The 17,425-nt window shown below is 57.3% G+C and overlaps 1 protein-coding gene across 1 annotated transcript; it reads right to left on the bottom strand.

Moving 5' to 3' along the window:
• Positions 1-3,938: 3,938 nt before the first annotated feature.
• Positions 3,939-16,973, bottom strand: DAPK3 (death associated protein kinase 3). Its single transcript, XM_069480420.1, has 9 exons — positions 16,936-16,973; positions 15,632-15,787; positions 9,136-9,496; positions 8,876-9,005; positions 8,510-8,558; positions 7,983-8,009; positions 6,733-6,885; positions 5,893-5,938; positions 3,939-5,435 (listed from the first exon to the last, which is right to left on the bottom strand). Exons 2-9 carry the CDS (start codon positions 15,691-15,693, stop codon positions 4,899-4,901), a joined length of 1,365 nt encoding a protein of 454 aa, XP_069336521.1. The 5' UTR covers positions 15,694-15,787; positions 16,936-16,973; the 3' UTR covers positions 3,939-4,898.
• Positions 16,974-17,425: the final 452 nt, after the last annotated feature.

Raw genomic sequence — 17,425 nt, 5'->3', positions numbered from 1 at the left:
GGTTTCGGTTCCCTGCGAGCCCCAGAGCCACTCGAACAAGATAGTCACCTCCTTTCCCAGGAGCCAGGGGCCGCCTCGCCCTCTTGTTACTACAAACCTGCCTCCGCCGGTTGTTGGCTGTGGTCCCCAGTGCAGCCCCCGTGTGGCCCTGAGTGCTGTGCGGTGTCCCCTCCCCTGGGGTGAGAGGAGCCGGGCTCCTTGAGATTTTAGCGGCCCGACACGTTTGATCACTGAAATAACGGACAGCTGCAAGAGGCCCTTGGCGCTTGGCACAGTAACCTTCCGCTTCCTGCCCAGCAGCCCTTGTTCTCACGGCAATCTTTTTTTTTTCTTTTTGAGATGGGGTCTCACCCTGTCGCCCAGGCTGGAGTGCAGCGGCGTCATCACAGCTCACTGCAGCCTCCAACTCCTGGGCTCAAGCGATCCTCCTGCCTCAGCCTCCCCAGTGGCTGGGATTACAGGTGCCACCACACCCAGCTAATTTTTTTTACTTTTTATAGAGATGAGGTCTTTCTATGTTGCCCAGGCTGGACTCGAACTCCTGGCCTCAGGTGATCCTCCTGCCTCGGCCCCCCACAGTGCCGGGATTACAGGCACGAGCCACCTCGCCCAGGCTAACGGCAGTCATTAACTGCGGACACAGTGCTCTTTGGTCAAGCAGGAGGGGGTAACTCCAGGGTCACCCGGAGAACCTACAGGTTTGTTTCGTCTTCACCAGGTGCATCAGCAAAGACCCATTTCCAAAGAAGGTCCCACTCTCTCCTCTGCCAGCTGGGCTCAGGCTCACCCTGCTGTCGAGGGGCCAGGGCTTGAGCCTTTGAAGATTGGGGGTTGGGGGGATGGTGCTCAGGGCTGTAAGCACTAACCAGATTGGAGGCATTGAAGTGTTTCTTTCTTTTTTTTTTTTTTTTAGACAGAGTCTCACTGTTACCTGGGCTGGAGTGCCGTGGTGTCAAACTCCTGCGCTCAAGCAATCCTCCTGCCTCAGCCTCCCAAGTAGCTGGGACTACAGGCATGCGCCACCATGCCCTGGTAACTTTATATATATATATATATATATATATATTTTTTTTTTTTTTAGCTGTCCATACAATTTCTTTCTATTTTTTTAGTAGAGATGGGGTCTCGCTCTTGCTCAGGCTGGTCTCAAACTCCTGAGCTCAAACGATCCTCCCACCTCGGCCTCCCAGAGTGCTAGGATTACAGGCGTGAGCCACTGCGCCCGGCCTGAAGTGTTTCTTATCGTGACAAAATGCACGTCACATAAAATTTACCATCTTAACTGTATTTAAGTGTGCGGTCCAGCAGCACTGAGTGCGCCCACGTCGCTGTGCACCCTCCTGCACGGCTGTCTCTGGCAGCCCGGCTGCTGTAACGGGACACCACAGACAGGGTGGCGTGAACCACAGCCACCTATCAATCCTGCTCACAGCTCTGGGCCTGGAGGCCCAAGATCACGGCCGGCATGGGAGGGCCACTTCCCAGCGTGCAGACAACGCCTTCTGGCTGTGTCCTCATGCGCCTGTGTCCTCTTCTTACAAAGGCACAAATCCCGTCACGTGGGTCCCACGCTCGGGACCTCAGCTACGTCTGAGTACCTCCAAAGGCCCCCTCCCAAGACCACCCCACTGCAGGTCAAGGATTTGATATAAAGAATGCGGCAAAGACACAGACATTCACCACATCAACCACCATCCCCAGAACTTTCTCGTCTTCCCAACTGACGCTCTGTCCCCATGAAACACTCACTCCCCGCCCCCTCCCCAGCCCCTGGCACCCACCATCCCACTTCCTGTCTCTGTGGATCTGATGACTCCAGGGACCTCCTGTGAGTGGAATCACACGGGATTGTCCTTCTGTGTCTGGCGTCTCTCACTGAGCACGATGTCCTCAAGGTCCATCCACGCTGTGGCCTGTGTCAGAGCCTCGTCCCTTTTCGTGGCTGGGTGATACTCCAGTGTGTGGATGCACCACGTTGAGTTTATCCATTAACGGACACTTGGGCTGTTTCCACCGTTTGCCTGTTGTGGCCCTGCCACCGTGAACGTGGACGTGCAGGCGTCTGTCCCATTCACTGTCCCATTAAATGCTCGTCCACCCTGGGCTGTGGCACGTGGCATCCTGCAACTCTGAGGCGGTTCCAGCCTGGGGGCTGGGGGCTAGGACTGGCCCGACTCCATGGTGCCACCTCGTGGCGGTGTCCTCACATGGCTCCCACGGCAGGCCGGAGTCTGGGCCATAGTTCAGCAGACTGCAGCCCCCTGGCCGAGTGCAGCCAGCCCAGCCTGAGTCTGTGACGTCTCGCTGGCGCTCAGCCATGGACACTGGGTCACATACCAGCTACGGCAGCTGTGCCACGGCGACGGCGGAGGGGAGCACCCACCACCAACGGCTCCAAAGCGTCCAACATTCTGGCGTGAACGAATGCCTGTTCGAGGCCCAGACCACACAAACACGCCCGAGCAGCCGTGTCCCTGGAAACCCAGACTGCGGAGCGAAGCGTGCAATGGTCACTGCTGCTGCTCCGGTGTGTTTGTCGTTTGATTCATCGCCCTCCACATGGGTCTGAACAACAGCCACACATTTGAACTGTCGGGTGGAGTCACACACAACTCCTTCCGGCGATTGGTGACCTGGGCTCGCTGCACCAGGGAACTGCGAGCTAGACCACCGGCAGGACTGCCGTCTCCATGGCAACGTCTGGGGCTCCCAGCGGTTCCGCCTTTGCCACAGTGGTGGGTGACCCACAGGGCTAGGGCTTCCCCGTCTGCCACGGGGCGCAGTCCTTCCTCGATTTAACCTGAATGAGGACTTGAGGCTGGACGAGACGGGCAGAGGAAGGCGAGCGACATTGTCTACAGTTTGCACCAGGGACTGGCAGGGGTTTCTTTTTCCATTTAATTGTGGTAAAACACATGCAATAAACATCAGCCACTTAGGGAGTACAATTCAGTGGCATTACATACACATACACTGTTGTAACCGGCACCTCCATTTAGTTCTGGAACATTCCATCGCCCCAAAAGGAAGCCCCGTCCCCATCAGCAGTCACTCCCATCCCTTCCCCCAGCCCCTGGCGACCACGAATCCACGTCCTGTCTCTGTGGATCTGCCTGTTCTGGACACTTCATCTAAAAGGAGTCTGGCGTCTCTCACCGAGCACGATGTTCTCAAGGTCCCTCCACGCTGTGGCCTGTGTCAGAGCCTCGTCCCTTTTCATGGCTGAGTGATGTTCCACGTGCGTACGGACCACGCTGGGTTTCTCCATTTATTCAATTCGGACATCTGCCATGGTTCTACTTTGCATCTTTTATGAATCCCGCTGTGAACACTCTCATGCAAGTCTTTGTGTGGACATACATCTTCCTATTTCCATGAATGTACTAAAACCACTGAACTGTACGCTTTAAAAAGGAGAATTTTATGGTGTGAATCATAGTTCAGTTAAAAAAACTGAATTTAAAAAGGAGAAACTTGGATGGGCGCGGTGACTCACACCTACAATCCTAGCACTCTGGGAGGCCGAGGGGAGGATCGCTTGAGGTCAGGAATTTGAGACCAGCCTGAGCAAGAGCGAGACCCCGTCTCTACTAAACATAAAACATTAGCTGGGCGTGGTAAAGGCACCCACAGTCGCAACTACTCGGGAGGCTGAGACAGGAGGATGGCTTGAGCCCTGGAGTTGGAGGCTGCAGTGCGCTGTGACAATGCCACTGCACTCCAGTCTGGGTGACAGAGTGAGACTCTGTCTGAAAAAATAAAAAGAGAGAGAGAGAGAGAAACTTGCCGTGTTTCTGGAATGAGGCAGCAGAGTTACGGCCAGGGCCACCAGCAGCTGAGCTCAGCTCCAGGGAAGGGAGCAACAGGTGACAAGGGCCCCTCTTAGGAACCACAAGACAAAAGGGAACAGGAGACCCCCCGCCCCCCGCGACCCAATTCTGGCTGCCTAGAAGCTTCCATCTTGCTACAAGGAAAAGAACCATCTTGCTCTGAGGTCACCCTGTGAGCATCTGAGGGGTCCCGGGTTTGCCTTCTTCTTCCAGAGGACAGAGGCAGGCGGGACAGCAAGGAAGAAACACAAAAGCCTCGAAGGGCACGTCACTGCATGGCCAAGGGCTGGCTCTCCCCTGCCAGGGCCTGAACCACAGAGAACACGTGGATGTCGGGGAAGTGGGGATTTTATTTCTTTTGGCTGCAACAGGAACATTCTCGTGTAGGCGTGCACAGGCATTGCAACGGAGCTGAGAGGTGTGTGCGGCACAGGTCACCACAGCCCTGGGGACAGGCCTCGCCACAGAGGGCCTGGCACAACAGAGGCTGAGTCAGACCCCTCTGCCGACCCCATGCCAGGTCCCAAGGCCCTGCCCCACCTGGCAGTGTCCTGGTGGCCTGACCTCCAGCCAGCAGCCCCAGCACGCTGGGGACTGTCCCCACCTGCCCAGTCCTCCCTGCACCCCCATCACCTGTCCCAAGGCCTCCTCCTGGGCCGAGGGGCAGCACCTAGCAGTGCCCGACGATGTTGCTGCCCTGACCCCTCCCCAGCCCACGGGGCCAGAGCAGCACTCGGGACGCCGCCGTGGCCACCATGTCCAGTTCTGTCCGGGTGGTCCCAGCCCCTCGCAGAGCACCTGGGGCCGTGCTGCCCTGGAAGACCCCGGCGTTGCTGATGCTGCAGGACGGGGGCTGAGCTGGGGCAGGGACATGGAGCTGGCGTGGGATCCTGCCCCTCCTGGGGACAGAGCACCGGCAGCAGAGCTGGGCCTGAGCTTTCCTGGGCTCTTCCCGCCTCAGCCCCCAGCCCAGGGCTTGGCAAGGGCTGGAACGGGATGACAGGGGAACCGAGGCCCACGCGGAGCCGTCCCCAGCCCAGGCCCGGTGCCCGAGCGCCCTGGGGCCACCTAGCGGAGGCCGCACTCCACACCCTGCAGCTTCTCCTGCTCCAGGGCGCGCACCAGGTCCTGCACGAACCGCATCTCGGAGGCCACCTGCTTGGCCAGCGCCTCGTAGCGGTTCTCGAGCCGGCTGAAGCGGCGTTTGAGCCCGCTGGTCCCCAGCAGGGCGCCCCGGGCCTCCTCCTGCGCCTGCCGCTTGAGCGCCTCCGTCTTGTGCAGTTCCTGCCGCAGCCGCCGCAGGTCCTGGCCCAGGCTGTCACTCTCCTCGCGGTACCAGGCCTCCTTCTCCTCGTAGATGGCGGCCAGCGCCTCCACGTCCTCGTGGCACAGCCGACGGCTGCGCTCCAGCTCGCGCAGGCCCTCCTCGGCCGCCGCCACCTCCTCCAGCACCTTGGAGAAGCGCTCGAAGTTGACGTAGGTGTTGTTGGGCGGCATGCTCGAGTGCGACTTGATGGTGTACTCCTTCAGCCGCGTGGTCTTCAGGCGCCGCCGCTCCGGCTTCTGGCCGCTGTCCTCGCTGCGCACGTTCCGCCGCCGGATCGCCTGCGGGGACGGCAGTGGGGGCGCTGGAGTGGGGGGTCCTGGCCACATCCGGCCCCCCTACACACACTTCCCGGAACCAAGTTTTATCCGCACAAGGGTCATCCACCGCTTTCTCGTGACAACCAGAGCTGAGTCACCAGCAGACACCGCCCAGCCCGCAAAGCCACGCACTCGCCTCCTGGCACCCGAGGGACAGGGCTGCTGGCCTGGCCCAGAGGTGTCGAGTCAGCCCCGTGGGATGTAGCCAGGCCAAGGACCCTAGCAGGCTCTCAGCAGGACAGCGGCAGCCCCCGACACCATCTCACGAGTGTCAGGACCCCACGCCCAGGCCTATTCTCCAGGGACCCTCCTCAGATGCTGGGGCTTGTCACGCCTGTCACCCTTCAGCAGGGGAGATCACCAGTACCCCACAGGAAAGGCCAAGGCGGGCAGACCCTGGTGCGGCCCCGGCCCTCACCTTGATCCAGGAGTGCTCCAGGCTCTGGGCGATGGTCATTCTCCTCCTGGAAGACCCCACCGCACCCTGGTTAGTGACACGTGGGCCACCCGCAACATCCTCCTGTCTCCCCACTGTGGCAACCTCAGACAACCAGCCCCTCCAGGACCCCCAGGCCCTCCAGGCCCTGAGGTGTCCCTCCAGCCTCCACTCAGCCAACCGCAGGGGAACACGGGGTTTTCTGGGGTTTGTGAAGAGTTGAGACCTGGGGCTGGGGGTCACTGGAGGGGCAGGGTGGCCAGGGAGGACCACAGCCACAGGAGCATCTATATGCAAGGGAGGGCAAAGCGTTGCCAGGATTCTAGACTTTTCTAGGAAAAAAACAGTCACCTGGAATTTTATGCAAAACCCATTTTACAGGCCAGCAACAAATGAAGTTCTTAAAAACACAGCATGGTGGCCAGGCACGGTGGCTCACGCCTGTCATCCCAGCACTCTGGGAGGCTGAGGCAGGAGGATCGCTTGAGCCCAGGAGTTGGAGGCTGCAGTGAGCTATGATCACATCACTGCACTCCAGCCTGGGTGACAAAAGCAAGACCCTGTGTCTTAAAAAAAAAAAAAACAAAGCCGTGGGCGCACCACTGCCATTGGTTCACTATCTGCACCCCAAGGAGGCGGCCAAGCCTGGTTCCCAGCCACAGGGAGGTGGCGCTGGGAGGAGATACTTCTCAAAGCCATTGTGACGGGGAGAAGGCCCCAGTCCTGCCGCACGGCCACTCAGCTCACGTCCCTCCTGTCGTTCTAGGTGGCAGGGGCCACCCTGCGACCCCTCTGCCCAGGCACCCCCCGCCCTGCCCGTACTTGGGGTCTTTGACCAGCAGCCGGCGGATGAAGTCCTTGGCCAGCTCGCTGGTGTTGCCGAAGTACTCCTCGTCGAAGTCGTAGTTCACGGCCGAGATGTTGGTGAGAGTCTCCTGCTTGGTCTCGCCCAGGAACGGGGACGCGCCGCTCAAGCTGGAAGACGGGCGGAGGCTCAGTCGGACCCCCGGCTCCCCCTACAACCTCCAGGGATCCCCGGAGATCCCCTGGCCACCACCCAGAAGCCACTAAAATCCCTCCCCCGGTCACTGATGGCGGCAGAATGAATGGGCCAAAGTCTCTGCAGAAAGAAGCTATCTGCGCAGACACAGAGTCTCAGAGCAGCTCCCCCAGAATGCTCGGTAACCACTGGGGCAGGAGGGCAGCTTTCCTACGGAGGGTCCTGGCAACACCATCTTAGCTAAGGGACCCAGGTTAACAACCCCCTGCGATGGCGTGTGCCTGAGGGACACAGCGTCACCCCTGGGGTCTAGGCAGAGACGCAGAACCCCCACCTGACTGCGAGCAAGCACCAGACACGCCCAGACCGAGGGACGTCCTGCCGGACCCCTGACCGGTGCTCGTGCAAGAGTCAGGGTCACGAAGGACGACAGGCGGAGGAACAGCCTGGGGCTGGCGGGGCCCAAGGAGACAGACGGCTAACCGCCACGTGGGGTCCGGGACCAGAGGGGGTGTTAGTGGGAGAACTGGGGACAGCTGACTGCACTGGGAGGCGCTCTCCTGAGTCTCGCAGTACCAGGCTAAGCCCTCAGTGGGACAAGGTCTCACGTCTGTCGGGGAGCGCAGGCTGGGCGGAAGGTGTGCGGGAGTCTGCGCTGTGTCTGCAAGTCTTTGTCAGGCCAAGACTGTCTCAAAATTTGAGAAAACCCCCACACACTGTCTAACACGCCATCTCCCAAAGCCTCGGGGTCCGAGGGCTACGCCCACTGGACAAGCGAGAACTCGGAATGGCGGGCACGCTCGGCTGGGGAGAGACGATCAAAACGGGGTCGGGGTCAGGGGTCAGCCCCCTCCTCGCACAGAGGGAGGCCGGGTGCCGGCTGGCGACCAGAGAGAGGGAGGACACGCGCCCTCCCAGAGTGGGGCTTGCACCGCTCACTTCCCACATTATTGTCCTGCCCTCAGAACTCTCCGGAAGCCCCAGTGCAGCAGCCACACGAACCACTCACTCACACATTCAGTCGTCCCGTGTCCCCCTCCCCGGTGGGAGCGAGGCAGCCCCAGGTACTCACAGAATGTAGGTGATGACGCCAATGCTCCTGGAAGACAAAGTTGGGGTCAGCCTGCAGCCAGGCGCAGTCACCCCGACTCACTAAAGGGCCGTGGGGCCAGAGCCGGGCAGGGGGAAAGGCTGGGAAAGCTGGGCCAAGGCCAGGCAGGTGTAGGTCTGTCCCCCTGAGGGCATCAGGGACTCGCCACAGCTGCCTGTCCAAGCTCAAACTGGCGAGGGGTAAGGACAGAGCAGGCAGACATATTGGCTGGACAACTCGGCCAGTGGACCCACACAGGGGGACCCCCCGGGACTGGCGTGGTCCGAGACGGGCTGGCAAACTCTCCATAACGGGTCAGACAGCGAGCAGCTCAGGCTCTGTGGCGGCAAACGGTCTCTATCGGCTACTCGCCCGTTTGGTTTTTTTCACAGCCCCTTAGAAACATGAAAACCACCCTCAGCCCACAGGCCAATCGGCCCCAGGGCACAAGCCTGGCCTGTTCTAAGGCTCCCACAGCACCTGGGCCGCGAGGACGGCTCCACACTCACCACATGTCGGCCTCCAGCCCCAGCGGCTCGTAGTTGACAATCTCAGGAGCTGTGGGGGACAGGGAGACACAAGGTCGGGCTCTGGGGACACAGTGGCCAGTGAGGAGGGCTGCAGCCCCGCCCTCGAGGCTCCCAGCATGTAGACTCGGGTCCAGGCTTTCGAGGCTGGCACTGCACTTGGGGCGAGCCACGCGGCAGGGCCGGCCGGCAGCACCCGCGGAATCCCTGAGTCCCCGCGGTGCCGGGCGCAGGAGGGCTGACCTGGGGGCCGTGGACCAGCATCTGGCAGATGGGCCTGTGCCCCCTCGCTCAGCAGGAATCCTCAGACGGCCCCCACCGGGGCCCAGACACACCACGGGCCCTTACCCACGAACTCGGGGGTGCCAAAGATGTTCTTGAACTCGTTCCCCGCCTCGATCTTGTGGGCGATGCCGAAGTCGATGAGCTTGATCCGCGGGTTGGGCACGTCCTTGTCCAGGAGCATGATGTTCTCTGGCTGGGCCAGGAGGGTGGGGGAGAACAGGCCTCAGTGGCTGCTGCCCACCCAGTGTCTGGCCTGCACCGCAGGGGACAGCCCCAAACCCTCCCTGGCAACCTCAGCCCACGGGTCCCCGGCCGGGGCCCACCTTGAGGTCGAAGTGGGCGATGCGCTTGGAGTGCAGGTAGTGCACGCCGTCCAGGATCTGCTTGAGGAACTGGGTGGCCTCGTCCTCCGTCAGCGACTCCTTCTCCGCCAGGAAGTCGAAGAGCTCCCCGCCCGAGACCAGCTCCAGGATGAGCACCACGTCGGTCTTGTTCTCGAAGATGTCGTGCAGCGTGATGATGTTGGGGTGCCGGATCTCTCGCAGGATGTTCACCTCCCGCTCGATCTCCTCCCGGCTCACGCCCCGCCGGCTGGACGACAGGCGGCGCTTCTTGATGAACTTGGCCGCGTACTCCTTGCCCGTGCCCTTCTGCCGGCACTTCCGCACAATCGCGAACTGGCCGCTGCGGTGGGAGGGGAGGGAGTGAGTGCGGCGGGAATGGAGGGTCCCCAACAACTCCCCCTGCTCCTCCGGGTGCAGCCTGCACAGGGACCTTGAGGACAGGAGCCTGCAGACTGGGGAGGGGGATGCCTCAGCCGCCTCGGAGAGCAACTCGCCAGTGTCCATCAGCCATTCCCATCCTGGGCACCTGGCAGGTGTGTGGACAGGTGAGCGCAGAGCCACCCAGCAGACACCAGCACTGGGGCACTTTTCTTTTTCTTTTTTTTTTTTTTTTTTTGAGACAGAGTCTCACTCTGTTGCCCAGGTTAGAGTGAGTGCCGTGGCGTCAGCCTAGCTCACAGCAACCTCAAACTCCTGAGCTCAAGCGATCCTCCTGTCTCAGCCTCCCGAGTAGCTGGGACTACAGGCATGCGCCACCATGCCCGGCTAATTTTTTTTTTCTATATATATTTTTAGCTGTCCATATAATTTCTTTCTATTTTTTAGTAGAGGTGGGGTCTCGCTCTTGCTCAGGCTGGTCTCGAACTCCTGAGCTCAAACGATCCGCCCACCTCGGCCTCCCAGAGTGCTAGGATTACAGGCGTGAGCCACCGCGCCCGGCCCACTGGGGCACTTTTGAACAGCGAAAGACCAGAAGGCGCCCAAGGCGTGTAAGAGGGAACTAGGACAAATTATGCTAAATCCAGTGGAATTTTACCCTGTCATGACAAAGAACGGGGGCGGCTCTCCATGTGCGGACCAGAAAAGACTCAGGAGGACTTGCCAAGTGACACAGGGGACGGGGACTTTTATGTCTGAAAAGGGTTGGAGGCCCCGAGGCAACCTGTTAACAGCAGCCCCCCGAGAGCGGGACTCAGGGAGCGCGGGCGGAGGAGGGGTGCCCACTTTTCATATGATGCAATTCCACCCCGACGGAACTTTTCACAGCGAGTTCCATTTTATCGTTTTTTTAATCTAAGGAAGAAAAAGAAATAAAACTGCTGACTTCAAACAAGCTCCTCCCTTAACAGGCAGAGTAAAGAAATGCACACGTTTGCAAAGCGCACCGTGCACACATTGCGGACTGTGGCCTCCCGCACAGCTGGGGACACAGAATGATGTGGCTGCCGGGAAGAGCGAATCTCCCATGGAACTAGGCACACCTGGTACCTTGACGTGGGAGGTCACCCTGGATGACCTGGGGGCCCAGTGTCAGCACAGGGTCCTCCCACAAGCGGGCAGGGGGGTCGGAGGCAGAGAGACTGGGAGACGCTGCGCTGCTGGCTCTGGAGGGGGAGGAAGGGCCCGAGCCGAGGGACGCAGGCAGCTGCTAGACACTGGGAAAGGCGGGAGTCGGTTCTCCTCTGGAGCCCCCAGAAGGGACCGGCCCTGCAGATCCATTTTAGGCACCACAGCCCCAGAATTTTCAGAGAATAAACCCCTGTTCTAAGGTGCTAACTTGTGGCAGTGTTAGAGCAGCCGTAGGAAACTCTCACCAACCGACAAGCTGAGCGCACAGGTCGGAGAACAACGAAGTCGACCTAATCAGACCTGGCCCCACCGCGCCCACCACAACCGCGTACACTATTCTCCTGCCTGGGTCTTTGCTGTCACTCCCCCACCCGAAAATGCCTTTCTCCTTCCCCTCTGCCTACACCACCTCCCATCCCACAGTAACTCCCATGGTGACAACATCCAACGCCAGGCACTTCCCACGAGCCAGGAACACTGCAGGAAATACCAGATGTGTCCCACATTTTCAAATATAAAGATCTTATTCCTCTCGCATCGTGCCAAGCTAAGCTATAAAGAGGAGTAAGACCGAGCTCACGGGTAAAGGTAGAGAGACGCTGTTATGGGCTGAACTGTGTTCCCCACCACAATTTGCATACTGAAGTCCTAACCTCAGAATGTGACTGTATTTGGAGACAGTATCATTGAGGTGGGCCCTAATCCAATAGGACCGTGTTCTCATAAGAGAGGAGATGAGGACACAGACACGCACAGGGGGACGAGCACGTGCGGACCCAGGGAGAAGGCGGCCATCTGCAAGCCAAGGAGAGAGGCCTCAGAAGGAAACAGCCCCGCCAGCGCCTTGATCAATCCTGGACCTCCAGCCTCCAGAGCGTGAGGAAATGCCTGCTGCATAAGCCACGCGGTCTGTGGCACCCTATGACAGCAGCCCCAGCAGACTAACAGACGCCACCACGCCAGGACGGGGACCCAGGGTGGAAGTCAGCGACTCACTGGCTCACAGCTTCATTTCCTTCCCAAGACCGTGGATGCAAATTAGAGTTGGGAAGAAAGCACACGCTTGCTCGCACACACGCATGCACACACAACATGCTCCCATGTGCATTCCGTGCCCCCAGCAAGTCATATCAACAGCCGTGGTCCCTGAGGTGAGCAGATGCGGCTCTGCTTCACTCACGGGTCACTACAGTGACTCCCGTCAGCTAATTCCCCAAAGACAGTCAACGATCAGACTCCGGAGAGATGACGTGCCGCTCGGAACCGAAGCCCAGCGCATTCCTGACTGGGGGCTCATCCAGGCCGCCGGCTTGAGAGGCCCACGCTGAGAATGTGAGCGAGGACGGCGTCTGGGGCGCCTGTCCGCACTCCCACTCTAACGTGCAGGGGCTGGACCGTGTTTGCACAGGCGAGTTCCAGGCTGTCTTCGTGTCACTTCACCTAGAAACTGACCCTACAAAGCAGGTGCCGTTACTACCCCACTGTAGAGATAAACTGAGGCAGAGAAAAGGAAGGCAACTTGGCCAAGGCCACACAGTCACAGGCACAGCTGGACTCGCACCCTTGCGCCAGGCGCCATGGGCTCTGGAGCCCAGGTGCTCCCACAAGAGCTGGGAAACAGAAACAGATACGTATATATCGCCTCCCTCGGCTACATAAATTATAGCACATTTCACAGCCTTCCGTGGCTTCATCCTTCATTTCACGTATTTCCGAGAATGTTCCAGATCATTACATGGAGCAGTGGTATTCAAGACGGCCACGTGCAGCTGTTGAACCCTGGCAGTGTGGCCGGTCTTGAATGAGATGTTCTGTGAGTGTGAAATACACACTAGATTGCAAATACTTCATAACAAAATCAGAAAACTAAATAGTTTAGTAGAGAGACCCCATCTCTACCAAAAATAAAAAAATCAGCTAGGTGTGGTGGTGGCGCCTGTAGTTCCAGCTACTTGAGAGGCTGAGGCAGGAGGATCACTTGAGCCCACAAGTTTGAGGCTGCTGTGAGCTAGGCTGATGTCATGGCACTCTAGCCCAGGCAACAGAGTGAGACTCTGTCTCAAAAAAAATAAAAAATAGGCCGGGCGTGGTGGCTCACGCCTGTAATCCTAGCACTCTGGGAGGCCGAGGCGGGCAGATTGTTTGAGCTCAGGAGTTCGAGACCAGTCCGAGCAAGAGCAAGACCAAGACCCGTCTCTACTAAAAAAAAAAAAAAAATAAAGAAATTATATAGACAGCTAAAAATATACATAGAAAAAGTTAGCTGGGCATGGTGGTGCATGCCTGTAGTCCCAGCTACTAGGGAGGCTGAGGCAGGCGGATTGCTCGAGCCCAGGAGTTGGAGGTTGCTGAGAGCTAGGATGATGCCACGGCACTCTAGCCAGGGTGACAGAGTGGGACTCTGCCTCAAAAAAATAAATAAATAAATAAATAAAATAAAAAATAAATAAAAACAAAAGACAGTGCTGGGAAAAGTGGGTATCCACATACAGAAAGTTGAAACTAGACCCCCGCCTCTCACCCTATATAAAAATCAACTCAAAATGGATCAAAGACTATAAAACTATAAAACTACCAGAAGAAAACAGGGAAAATGCTTCCCAGACATTGAGCTGAGAAAAGACTTAACAATAAGACCTCAAAAGCACAGGCAACAAAAACAAAAACAAACGGGATTACATCAAGCTAAAAAGTTTCTGCACAGCAAAGGAAACAATCAACAGAGTGAAAGGGCAACCTACAGAATGAACAAAAATACCCGCAAATTATCCATCCAACGGGATTAACGCCCAGAATAGACGAAGAACTCAAACGTCTCAACAGCAAAAAAAAACAATCGGATTAAAAAAATAGGCAACGATCTAAACAGACATTTCCCAAAAGAAGACACACAAATGGCCAACGAATATATGAAAAAATGCTCAACATCACCGATGACCTGGGAAATGCAAATCAAAACCACGGTGAGGTACCATCTCACCCCAGTGAGGACGCTACTAACAAAGAGACAAAAAACAGTAAGTGCTGGTGACCAGGCAGAGAATAGGGAACACTTACACGCTGTTGGTGGGAATGTAAACTGGTACAGCCACTATGAAGGACAGCATGGCGGTCCCCGAAAAAGCTACAGTGGAACTATCACATGACCCAGAGACATCTGGACCCCCGTGTTCACTGCAGCACTATTCACAACAGCCAAGGTACAGAATCAACCTAGGTGTGCAACAACAGAGGGGTGGATAGAGAAAGTGTGGTACAGACACACCATGGAATGCTATTTAGCCATAAAAAAGAATGCAATGCTGTCATTCGAGGCCATATGAACGGGACTGGTGGACATTATGTTAAGTGAAATACCAGAATGCCAGGAACAAGAAGTTAAACACCAAATGTTCTTGTTTATATGTAGAAACTAAAATAAGCTGATCCCAGACAAGTAGAAGGCAGAACACAGGATACTAGAGGCCGGGAAGGGAAGTGGGGGATAGGGAGAGGTTGGTTAAGGGACACAAAATCACAGCTAGATGGAAGGAACAAGTTCCAGTGTACTAACCACTGTAGGACGGCTACAGTTGACAATAATATATTACACAGTTTTAAATAGCTAGAAGAAGGATATTGAAAATTCCCAACATGAATAAATAACAAATGTTCAAGATGATCTACTCACTAATTACCCTGATCTGATCACTTTACATTATATCAAAATACCACTATGCACCTCATAAACACATATAATTACTATCTGTCAATTGTAAAAGAAGGAAAAAATTGATGATGCTACTAGAAAACTTCAACCAATCACTTCTGTGGCTTGCACTGTATTTCTATTGAACGGCGCCGACACGGAGTTGCCCGGTTCTTTTAAGAGCTGTACCACGTTCTAGCCACAGATGCGGGGGCTCGGGGGGCCACTTAAGAGGTTGCCCATCTGCTGCTCATACACACACTGCTACAGCAACGACCTGTCCCTAAATCATTCCATCCATGTATTGACATATTTCCGCTGATTTACTTCCTAGAGGTGAAATCAGTGGGTTAAAAGGAACGCACGCGTTAAATGTTGCCGACTTTTGCCAACCTACCCCCCCAGCAGGAGGTCCTGATATGTTTTCAACAATGAAATATGAGATTTCTTGGGGGGGGGGCCTTCTTACCGCGCCTAACGCAGGAAATTCCTGAAGGAAGGACTTCAGGATCCCAAATGAGCCTGAGACACTCTCTCTGGCCTGACGCAGGGCTCAGTTATTTACATTCCCTTCTGGTGACATCATGGGGCGGGATGAGGTGGCTCCGGGAAGGCAGTCCAGCAGCAAACTCACCAAATAAGGTTTGAGGCTCCACAAAACAAGGCCAGGCCTAGCGGTGCCTGGCTGGCTGCTGTGCGGGGCGTAGGGGTCTCAGGGGACCCGACACAGCCCAGACAGGCAGGAAATCAGCTGCTCCGCTAGAGGGGGAAACCTCAGCCTTCTCCCCCAAGAATGCTAAACAATTGGCGGGGTGTAGACCTAGGCAGAAGTCCCCCCTCCCCTTTAAATGCGCAAGAGCTGGGGAATCTCAAGTGTCTCCCAACAAAAGGATACATATTTTTTAAAATCTGCTTAGAGTGCAGACCTTTGAGTGACAAAACTAGCCAGCACCTACTGCTCTCATGCCACACGCCAGGTGCTGTGTTGGTGCTGTAACTACTCCGTACTATTCTCCACAAAGGAAATACACAGAGGACGCCCCAGCAAGAATCCACTGCTGGGGCTGTCTGACTCCAAAGTCCAAACGTGTGCCACCGGCACATGATAGCGACCCATTCCTTCTTGGAATAAAAGGACAAAGGACAGGAAAGGTGAGTTACTGTTCAGAAACCCTCTCCCCCATCCCAGGAGCCCCATGGTCAGTGTGGACCACTCACCTGCCCAGCTCTTCCCCCATCTCATAGTGGTCCTCCACGTCTTCCTGCCTGAACGTGGACATGGTGGCCAGTCTGCCTTCCAGCAGCTTCCACTCAGGAAAAGCGCAGTCACTGCAGCCTGGGGACAGGTTCTCGGGAAGTCCCCTAACCTTGACCCTGGAGGAGACATGGACAAACAGGAACTGAGACACCTGCCTTTCCTCCTAGGTAAATGGAGAGAACTGCTCACCCAACATAGGGCTCATGTCACTCCACAGGGAACCTCCAACCTCCTCAGAGAGCCACTGCATTTAGTGGGTTAGGTCCTTTCATACATCACCTCTTTCAGACTCTGTAATCACCCAGGTCAACAGCAAACCCACTGGGCCACTTTTACCCCCATAACTCCCTCCAGCCACATAACTACTGATTCCCCACAAACTACCCACGTCTTTCTTTTATTTTTATTTATTTATTTTTTTGGACACAGGGTCTCACTCTGTCACCCAGACTAGAATGTAGTGGTATCATCATAGCTCACTGCAGCCTCAAACTCCTGGGGTCCAGCAATCCTCCTGCCTCAGCCTCCTGAGTAGCTGGGACTACAAGTATACACCATCATGCCCGGCTAATTTTTTTTTTTTTTAAATAGAGATGGGATCTCACTCTTGCTCAGGCTGGTCTTGAACTCTTGGCCTCAAGTGATCCTGCTGCCATGGCCTCCCAGAGTGCTGGGATTACAGGCACCGAGCCACCAAGCCACGGAGCCCCATCCCACTCCCCCTACATCCCCTCCTCACCAGGACAGGTCTCTTAAGCCCCTCATCAATGAGGAGACCTCCCCTCAACCCCCCATCTCAACCTCCCTCCAATCCCGACTTCCCTAGGCTCCTGCAAGCCCACTTCTGCCTCCCGCTGACCTTCACCGTCCTAGCAAAGATTAACCTCTTGCTCCCTGCTCCACGTACCAAATCCCCCAACCGCAGTCACCCCACCGCCAAACGGGCCCCCACAAAGGGCCGTATCTGCGTCTCCACCGCCCTTCACCCCCTCCCGCCCCCAACCTCCGCACAAGCCCCAAGGCAGACCCCGGTGACTGACTCCCTCCGTCGACCCCCGAGGCCTTCCCCATCCTAACGCTCCTGCCCAAGCACCCCCGAGGCCGCCACGCCCCTCGCAGGCCCTGCTGAGCCCCTTCTCCGACCGGGCACTCAAAGGGGTCCCCAAATTTATCCCTTCTGAATCCCCTATCCTCCATAGGACCCCCGAGGAGCCTCCCGGGCCCACCACCAGCCCGCCTGCCTCGGCCCGAGCCCGCTCCGTACCCTCCGCGGCCCCGAGTTCCGAGCCGGCCCCGCCACCGCCAAGCTGGCCGCGGTTGCCTCCTCCTCCGGCCCAGCCGCCTCGGCCGCCGCGTCGCGCCCGCGCCGACGTCACCACGGCGGCCAGTACCCGCCCCCGGGAGGCGGGCTCCACCGCCCATTGGTAGACGCCCCCGCCGCTCGTGCGGCAGCTTGACGCCCCGCCCTCCACTGCGCTTCCGGTCCCCGAACCGGATGCGGCCTCCCCACTGGCTAACCGACTCACCTTCCCTGATCAGATTGGCTGTCATGGACGCTGGTCAAACCGACTGGAAGGCCGACTTCCGGCCCCTGAGCCGTCCCGCCCACCTCTCCTCTGACCCTGGTGCTGAAGCTGCGGGGAGGGATGCTCAGGTGCTGCATCCCGAGCCTCCTGCCTTTCTTGAGCACAAGAAGCGCGAATTGATGGCCTGTGGCTGAGCGCGCATGGCAGCTCCCGGGGCGGACCCCGGGA

This window comes from Eulemur rufifrons, chromosome 2 (genome assembly GCF_041146395.1).
Source record: "Eulemur rufifrons isolate Redbay chromosome 2, OSU_ERuf_1, whole genome shotgun sequence".
In the NCBI taxonomy this organism is placed as follows: Eukaryota; Metazoa; Chordata; class Mammalia; order Primates; family Lemuridae; genus Eulemur; species Eulemur rufifrons.
Note: the sequence above shows the minus strand (reverse complement) of the source record. Positions and strands in the feature narration are given on the sequence as shown.

Excerpts from the sequence above, each read along its gene's own strand:
- DAPK3 (XM_069480420.1), bottom strand. The coding sequence starts at position 15,693 with ATGTCCACGTTCAGGCAGGAAGACGTGGAGGACCACTATGAGATGGGG. Across the intron at positions 9,006-9,135 it reads TCGCCCACTTCGACCTCAAG|CCAGAGAACATCATGCTCCT; the intron begins GTGGGCCCCGGC and ends CTCCTGGCCCAG. Across the intron at positions 6,886-7,982 it reads GGCGTCATCACCTACATTCT|CTTGAGCGGCGCGTCCCCGT; the intron begins GTGAGTACCTGG and ends CCCGTCTTCCAG.